Raw genomic sequence first — 9,619 nt, 5'->3', positions numbered from 1 at the left:
GTTCTGGGATTGATTTGCACTTTTGCCACCAAAGTATGTTAATTTCTAGGAGACAGAACGCATCTCCTTCCTGAGCGGTATGATTGCTGCATGGTCCCATGGTGTTTATACTTGCATACTATTGTTTGTACAGATGAACGTGGTCTACAATTATTTTTCTGAGGTATTGGATGATTTCTTTTGATTTTCCCATGATGTCAAGCAAAGAGGCACTGAGTTTGAAGGTAGACCTTGAAATACATCCACAGGTACACCTCAGATGATGTCAATTAGCCCATCAGAAGCTTTAAAATCCATGATATGATTTTCTGGAATTATCCAAGCTGTTTAAAGGCTCAGTCAACTTAGTGTATGTAAATTTATGACCCACTGGAATTGTGATAATGTGAATTAGAAGTGAAATAATCTGTCAACAATTGTTGAAAAAATGACTTGTGTCATGCACAAAGTAGATGTCCTAAACAACTTGTTAAAACTATAGTTTGTTAACAAGACATTTCTGGAGTGGTTGAAAACCGAGTTTTAATGACTCCAACCTAAATGTATGTTAACATCCAACTTCAACTGTATATTAAACACAGTGTTGTAACCCAAACAAAGAGCGAGGTGTAAAAATTGCACACTAACACGGTAACATGCAAGCCGATACAACAGAGCACAGGTCCTCACAAGACCAACAGAAATGGAACAATAATCGACAAGGACAATGTGGAACAGAGGGCACAAATGTACACATACTGTACTTATCAGGGGGAATGGGAACCAGGTTGTGATATAAAATAGGACCCTTATGTAAATGAGATATTTTTGTATTTAATGTGCTTCCACATTGTTTTCACTTTGTCATTATGAGGTGTTGCATGTAGATGATGAGAAAAAAAAGTGATTTCATACATTTTGAATTCAGGCTGTGACACAATACCATGTGGAATAAGTGAAGTGGTATGAATATTTTCTGAAAACTCTGTATTCAGGGAGTTTCCTGTAAAGAAAGGCTTTGGTATTATTCAGACAGATGGTCTCTTCTCAGTTTGGTAGATACACACTTTTCACCTAACACATAAAGTTCAGATATATGTTGTCTTAATAGAACATAAATAATTATCTTTCATATAGAATGAGTCAAGTCATCCTTCTCAGACACAGATTGTATACTACAGTACCATCCTATGGCCAACGCACATACTGAAAGCAGTCCCTGCCAACTGGGCACAGACGTTAATTCAATGTCTACACCATGTTGGTTGTAAAATAAACAACGTTGATTCAACCAGTATTTGCCCAGTGGGTATAAAACTCTGAATGCAACTTTTTTATTTTAGGGAATTTTCATATATATATATCTGTTGTCCCATTTAGAAATGAAAACACCTTATGTATCTATTCTCCCCATTTAAAGAAGTCATAAGTATTTGGACACCTTCACTTGTAAATGTATTAAAGGTATTAACCCTTTAAACATAATGTTCAGTTAAATTATGTATTTAGATATTGGTTTAATTACCCTGTAATCAGTCTATGAACTGCTCTTTGTCTGTGTCACTCTGACATTGCTCATCCATATATTCATATATTCTTAATTCCAGTCCTTTACTTAGATTTGTGTGTATTAGGTATTTGTTGTGAGATTGTTAGATATTGCTGGACTGTCGGAACTAGGTGCATAAACATTTCGTAACACCCGCAATAACATTGAATAAACACATGTTTTTGACCAATAACATTTTATTTGATTTCTACTGAGTGACTGAAATCAGTCACTGCCAACAAGGATGCTGTCATTTTCAGACAAACACGTTACTTCCTTCAGCACACTACTACTAATAAAATGTTCAATATATTTCCTTTAACATCCTCTGTGTTGTGTGCTTATTGTTTAACCATTGATATGTTCTAGGTCATTTTGAGAACTTAATGAGCATCAGGTACTGCTGGAAAATCTACCAATAGCATGTCCATCTTTATGTGATAAATTACACTGGTCACTGTTCGAAACATTTATAAAGAATAGTCTTTACTTTAGATTAGGGGAAAAATTACTTTACTAATGAGTATTGAATGGTAAAAATAAATGTATTAAACATCTTTGGAATGATCTATTGAATCATATACTATAAAAGTTGTTTATAATTACGTGAATTACCAGTTTACTAAAATAAATGTTGGGATTAATGACAAATTAATAAACTATTTCCTAATCCATTCTAAATTATTTTGTGTGATACCCACTCTCTATATTTATTCAGTGTAAACAGCATCTCAGAGAGCTACTCTGGTGTGTCCCCTGACCTGGCAGCAGTGGTGGCGTGAGAGTAGTGGTACTGTTCATACCCAGTATGTTGAGGTTGAAGTGTCTGCTGTGGTCTCCTGCACTGTTGTGTTGAATAATTCATATATATATACTGTAGTAGTTATTTATAAATGTCAGAATACCTAGCTGAATAACATTACACAAAAGGGGGCTTAATATTAAAAAGTGAGCAGACTGTAAATTCCTTACAAATGGTTTATTACTGAATGTTATTATAAAGTGTTACCCATAATTGCATGTTCTTAAATTTTACCATCAACTACTTACACAATACAGCATTTATTTAGACCTGGACGTTATCTGATATCATACAGTACTGTACATTCCAATTACTCTACACTTGATGAAGATGTTGTCACAAATTGAGCCACTAGAGGGAGATGTTTAACAACATATAGAATCACTCATGACGTCCTCAGAATACTTACATGCTATATATCATTAACATGGAACAACCACAGCCTTAGGTATTTGGAGTACACAATCCACAATGACAACATTGTCCTTTATAAGCTTATGCCTTCTCCAAGTCATTCCATTCCAATCCAGACAAACCATTCTGTATCAACACCACATGTACCTATGATGACAACACTGAGATAAGTAATGTCAGTGTATTGTAACATGAAATAATTACAACAATTGTAGAACAAAACTATATCAAACCTATCTTTGCCGAACTAGGAAATCATATTATAGGAACTATGAACGTCTTATCTTCAAAGTTAAAATAAGTTTAGCTGTCACTTTGAACCACGGATAAAAGAAAGCATAAATTATTGGATTAATTAAGGAATTAACAAATGCCAGATAACTAGTGAAATATGATATTAAATGATCACCTATAACAGAAAAAACAAAGTAAATAAATAGAGATGGAATCCAAGAAAGGAGATAGGTGAAAACAACAATACCTAGAGTTTTTGCTGCTTTTCTCTCAGACTTATTTGCCTGTACAGTTTTAACACCAGACTCACTGGCAGCCTCTTTTGAAAATACCTTTCTGGCCTGTGATCTGGCCACCACAAAGATTTTCATATAAAGTGTTATAATAATAGAGCACGGGACAACCATTATAAATACAATGTAAATTATATTATCCCAGATTATTCCTTCAACAATAAAACATTCTTTCAAACACCTACTGGGTGTCTGTACATTTACAAAGTTTTGTATAATAACAGCATCGTATATGATACAACAACACCAGGTAACGGATATACAACACATAATTCTTGTTATTGTTATTTTAGAGTGGTACAATAAGGGATCACACACAGCAACATAGCGGTCAATAGATATCAAGACCAAATTGCCAAGCGATAAAGAAGTACATAAAAAAGTAATGTAGAATTGAAACACACAGAAATATTCCCCAAAACCCCAGCATGGTTCCATTATTGTTAAAGTCGCTACTGGTATCACAATCAGTCCCACCAGGAGATCTGATACAGCCAGAGAGAGGATGAGCAGGTTGGTTGGAGTGTGAAGCTGCTTGAAGTGAGAGATGGAGATGATCACCAGTAGGTTCAAAAATACTGTAACTGCTGAAATCAATGAGAAGAAGATGTACAGTGTTATGTAGATAGATGTCGATAGCAAAGCCTTTCTGCAAGAAGAGTTTCCGTCTTGAAAACAGTACTGAACATCTTCATGTTTCTCCATCTGTAATCAAGGGTAGAAATGCTGAGGTCCTGCTCCTGCTTAGTGCTGTGTGTGACCCTGTCAGGTCAGCCTTCTGACAAACTCTGAGCTCTGCCTCTCTATTTATCTATTTATACTGACAGAAACTCCCCTCCCCAATGTCTCTGCACACACACACACACACACACACACACACACACACACACACACACAAACACACACACACACACACACACACACACACACACACACACACACACACACACACACACAAACACGAACAAACGGTTGGATAAACAAATAATTAATGAAGGCATGATGTAATGTATGATAGGATTGGATGTTGCTGTGACCACCTGTCATTCAGCCTTACTGATAGTTAGAGATGAGAGAAAAGGTACATTTTCTTCAATTAAAATCAAATGTTATTTGTCAACAGTGCCGATCAGGTGTTGACCTTACAGTGAAATGCTTACTTTACAAGCCGTTAACCAACAATGCAGTTTTAAGAAAAAATACATTTTAAGTGAAAAATAGATCAGTAAAAAATAACAGTAACAAATAATTAGAGCAGTAAAATAACAATACCGAGGCACAGAGTCAATGTGGAGGCTATATACAGGGTATTACGGTACAGAGTCAATGTGGAGGCTATATACAGGGGGTACCGGTACAGAGTCAATGTGGAGGCTATATACAGGGTATTACGGTACAAAGTCAATGTGGAGGCTATATACAGGGTATTACGGTACAGAGTCAATGTGGAGGCTATATACAGGGTATTACGGTACAGAGTCAATGTGGAGGCTATATACAGGGGGTACAGGTACAGAGTCAATGTGGAGGCTATATACAGGGGGTACCGGTACAGAGTTAATGTGGAGGCTATATACAGGGGGTACCGGTACAGAGTCAATGTGGAGGCTATATACAGGGTATTACGGTACAGAGTCAATGTGGAGGCTATATACAGGGGGTACCGGTACAGAGTTAATGTGGAGGCTATATACAGGGGGTACCGGTACAGAGTCAATGTGGAGGCTATATACAGGGTATTACGGTACAGAGTCAATGTGGAGGCCATATACAGGGTTTACTGGTACAGAGTCAATGTGGAGGCCATATACAGGGTTTACCGGTTCAGAGTCAATGTGGAGGCCATATACAGGGTTTACTGGTACAGAGTCAATGTGGAGGCCATATACAGGGTTTACCGGTTCAGAGTCAATGTGGAGGCTATATACAGGGTTTACCGGTACAGAGTCAATGTGGAGGCCATATACAGGGTTTACCGGTTCAGAGTCAATGTGGAGGCTATATACAGGGGGTACCGGTACAGAGTCAATGTGGAGGCTATATACAGGGGGTACCGGTACAGAGTCAATGTGGAGGCTATATACAGGGTTTATCGGTACAGAGTCAATGTGGAGGCTATATACAGGGAGTACCAGTACAGAGTCAATGTGGAGGCTATATACAGGGTATTACGGTACAGAGTCAATGTGGAGGCCATATACAGGGTTTACTGGTACAGAGTCAATGTGGAGGCCATATACAGGGTTTACCGGTTCAGAGTCAATGTGGAGGCCATATACAGGGTTTACTGGTACAGAGTCAATGTGGAGGCTATATACAGGGGGTACAGGTACAGAGTCAATGTGGAGGCTATATACAGGGGGTACCGGTACAGAGTTAATGTGGAGGCTATATACAGGGGGTACCGGTACAGAGTCAATGTGGAGGCTATATACAGGGTATTACGGTACAGAGTCAATGTGGAGGCTATATACAGGGGGTACCGGTACAGAGTTAATGTGGAGGCTATATACAGGGGGTACCGGTACAGAGTCAATGTGGAGGCTATATACAGGGTATTACGGTACAGAGTCAATGTGGAGGCCATATACAGGGTTTACTGGTACAGAGTCAATGTGGAGGCCATATACAGGGTTTACCGGTTCAGAGTCAATGTGGAGGCCATATACAGGGTTTACTGGTACAGAGTCAATGTGGAGGCCATATACAGGGTTTACCGGTTCAGAGTCAATGTGGAGGCTATATACAGGGTTTACCGGTACAGAGTCAATGTGGAGGCCATATACAGGGTTTACCGGTTCAGAGTCAATGTGGAGGCTATATACAGGGGGTACCGGTACAGAGTCAATGTGGAGGCTATATACAGGGGGTACCGGTACAGAGTCAATGTGGAGGCTATATACAGGGGGTACCGGTACAGAGTCAATGTGGAGGCTATATACAGGGTTTACCGGTACAGAGTCAATGTGGAGGCTATATACAGGGAGTACCAGTACAGAGTTAATGTGGAGGCTATATACAGGGGGTACCGGTACAGAGTCAATGTGGAGGCTATATACAGGGTATTACGGTACAGAGTCAATGTGGAGGCTATATACAGGGGGTACCGGTACAGAGTTAATGTGGAGGCTATGTACAGGGGGTACCGGTACAGAGTCAATGTGGAGGCTATATACAGGGTATTACGGTACAGAGTCAATGTGGAGGCCATATACAGGGTTTACTGGTACAGAGTCAATGTGGAGGCCATATACAGGGTTTACCGGTTCAGAGTCAATGTGGAGGCTATATACAGGGTTTAGCGGTACAGAGTCAATGTGGAGGCCATATACAGGGTTTACCGGTTCAGAGTCAATGTGGAGGCTATATACAGGGGGTACCGGTACAGAGTCAATGTGGAGGCTATATACAGGGGGTACCGGTACAGAGTCAATGTGGAGGCTATATACAGGGGGTACCGGTACAGAGTCAATGTGGAGGCTATATACAGGGTTTACCGGTACAGAGTCAATGTGGAGGCTATATACAGGGAGTACCAGTACAGAGTTAATGTGGAGGCTATATACAGGGGGTACCGGTACAGAGTTAATGTGGAGGCTATATACAGGGTGTACCGGTACAGAGTTAATGTAGAGGCTATATACAGGTGGTACCGGTACAGAGTCAATGTGGAGGCTATATACAGAGGGTATAGGTACAGAGTCAATGTGGAGGCTATATACAGGGGGTACCGGTACAGAGTTAATGTGGAGGCTATATACAGGGGGTACCGGTACAGAGTCAATGTGGAGGCTATATACAGGGTATTACGGTACAGAGTCAATGTGGAGGCTATATACAGGGGTACCGGTACAGAGTTAATGTGGAGGCTATATACAGGGGGTACCGGTACAGAGTCAATGTGGAGGCTATATACAGGGTATTACGGTACAGAGTAAATGTGGAGGCCGTATACAGGGTTTACTGGTACAGAGTCAATGTGGAGGCCATATACAGGGTTTACCGGTTCAGAGTCAATGTGGAGGCCATATACAGGGTTTACTGGTACAGAGTCAATGTGGAGGCCATATACAGGGTTTACCGGTTCAGAGTCAATGTGGAGGCTATATACAGGGTTTACCGGTACAGAGTCAATGTGGAGGCCATATACAGGGTTTACCGGTTCAGAGTCAATGTGGAGGCTATATACAGGGGGTACCGGTACAGAGTCAATGTGGAGGCTATATACAGGGGGTACCGGTACAGAGTCAATGTGGAGGCTATATACAGGGGGTACCGGTACAGAGTCAATGTGGAGGCTATATACAGGGTTTACCGGTACAGAGTCAATGTGGAGGCTATATACAGGGAGTACCAGTACAGAGTTAATGTGGAGGCTATATACAGGGGGTACCGGTACAGAGTTAATGTGGAGGCTATATACAGGGTGTACCGGTACAGAGTTAATGTGGAGGCTATATACAGGGGGTACCGGTACAGAGTCAATGTGGAGGCTATATACAGAGGGTACCGGTACAGAGTCAATAATGAGGCCATATACAGGGTTTACCGGTTCAGAGTCAATGTGGAGGCTATATACAGGGTGTACCGGTACAGAGTCAATGTGCGGGGCACCAGTTAGTCGAGGTAAGTGAGGTAATATGTACATGTAGGTCGAGTTAAAGTGACTATACATAGATAATAAACAGAGAGTAGCAGCAGAGTAAAAGAGGAGGCATGCAAATAGTCTGGGTAGCTATTTGATTAGCTGTTCAGCAGTCTTATGGCTTGGGGGTAGAAGACATTAAGCAGTCTTTTGGACCTAGACTTGGCAGTCCAGTACCGCTTTCCATGCGGTAGCTGAGGGAACAGTCTGTGACTAGGGTGGCTGGAGTCTTTGACAATTTATAGGGCCTTCCTCTAACACAGCCTGGTATAGAGGTCTTGGATGGCAGGAAGCTTGGCCCCGGTGATGTACTGGGCCATACGCACTACCCTCTGTAGTGCCTTGCGGTCTGAGGCAGAGCAGTTACAAAAACCAGTTAGGATGCTCTCGATGGTGCAGCTGTAGAACTTTTTGAGGATCTGAGGACCCATGCTAAATCTTTTCAGTCTCCTGAGGGTGAATAGACTTTGTCGTGTTCTCTTCATGACTGTCTTAGTATGCTTGGACCATGATAGTTTGTTTGTGATGTGGACACCGAGGAACTTTAAGCTGTCAACCTGCTCCACTACAGCCACGTCGATGAGGACGGGGGCGTGCTCGCTCCTCCTTTTCCTGTAGTCCACAATCTTCTTTGTCTTGATCACTGGCACCACACGTCCAGGTCTCTGACCTCCTCCCTATAGGCTGTCTCATATTTGTCGGTGATCTGGCCTACCACTGTTGTGTCATCTGCAAATTTAATGATGGTGTTGGAGTCGTGCCTGGTCATATGGTCATGCAGACATAAGTGAACAGGGAGTACAGTAGGGGACTGAGCACGCACCCCTGAGGGGCCCCCTGTTTTTAGGATAAGCGGTGCGGGATGTGTTGTTACCTACCCTTACCACCTGGGGGCGGACCGTCAGGAAGACTATTCTGAGCAATATTAATGGGAAGATATAGTATGGGTGAGAATTTAGTCACAAAACAAAGGTTTTTAAACATGGGAAATATGATAACTGTGCAGACTTACTGTTTTTGGTGCTGTCAGCGCTCAGTTTGGAACATAATCCACAACCTCAGGAAACGAGATGGCACACCACATGTCAGCTGGCTGGTGTTGGAAAGCTGATAATAAGGAAGTTGATGAGATGGCATAACTTTATTGTGTACATTCTTATAGCACATTCAATCAGAATGAATAGTGGGATTCCATAGGAACATTCCATAGACGTTTAGAAATGTCCATCTGAACTGAATTATGAACCACACTTCTTCAAGTTGAGGGAGACTTTGTCTCAGTTACATCATGGGGACAAATACTATTTGTCAGACGTCAGAACAACCAAGATGTATTCTGACCAAATCACCCATTGACGTTTTTTTAATGTGACTAAGAAATATGATTTCCAGTTCGGCTCAGTTGTATCGATCAGTGATCTCAAAAGCACTTAGGGACAGTTCAAAATGTACTGGGAATATTTTCATTGAACCCTTGTACTGTAAAAACAAATGTACACCCCCCCCCCCCCCCCCCTCATTGAATTAACTCTAAATAATGGTTAGAAACATGGTTATTGACATTGACACTTCAGCATACTTTTGTGGCACAGTCGATGCCACGCAGGGCTATGGGCCAGAAGGTTGAGGGATCGCCGATCAATCTCCTTGCATGTTTCATTAGGCCTACAACACAATGAGATCTGGCTGCAGGTAATTAAAAT

The 9,619-nt window shown here is 41.3% G+C and overlaps 1 protein-coding gene across 1 annotated transcript; it reads right to left on the bottom strand.

The window, feature by feature from the left end:
- Positions 1-3,013: 3,013 nt before the first annotated feature.
- LOC149972906 (trace amine-associated receptor 13c-like) lies at positions 3,014-4,048 on the bottom strand. Its single transcript, XM_090216387.1, has one exon. The coding sequence runs from the start codon at positions 3,974-3,976 to the stop codon at positions 3,014-3,016; it is 963 nt and encodes a 320-aa protein (XP_090072513.1). The 5' UTR covers positions 3,977-4,048.
- Positions 4,049-9,619: the final 5,571 nt, after the last annotated feature.

This window comes from Oncorhynchus mykiss, chromosome 22 (assembly GCF_057628025.1).
Source record: "Oncorhynchus mykiss isolate SJ-2025 chromosome 22, ASM5762802v1, whole genome shotgun sequence".
NCBI classification, from domain to species: domain Eukaryota; kingdom Metazoa; phylum Chordata; class Actinopteri; order Salmoniformes; family Salmonidae; genus Oncorhynchus; species Oncorhynchus mykiss.
This window is presented reverse-complemented; position numbering and strand designations above follow the sequence as displayed.

What these genes read in the sequence shown, in the direction of transcription:
- LOC149972906 (XM_090216387.1), bottom strand. Translation starts at nt 3,976, where the DNA reads ATGGAGAAACATGAAGATGTTCAGTACTGTTTTCAAGACGGAAACTCT.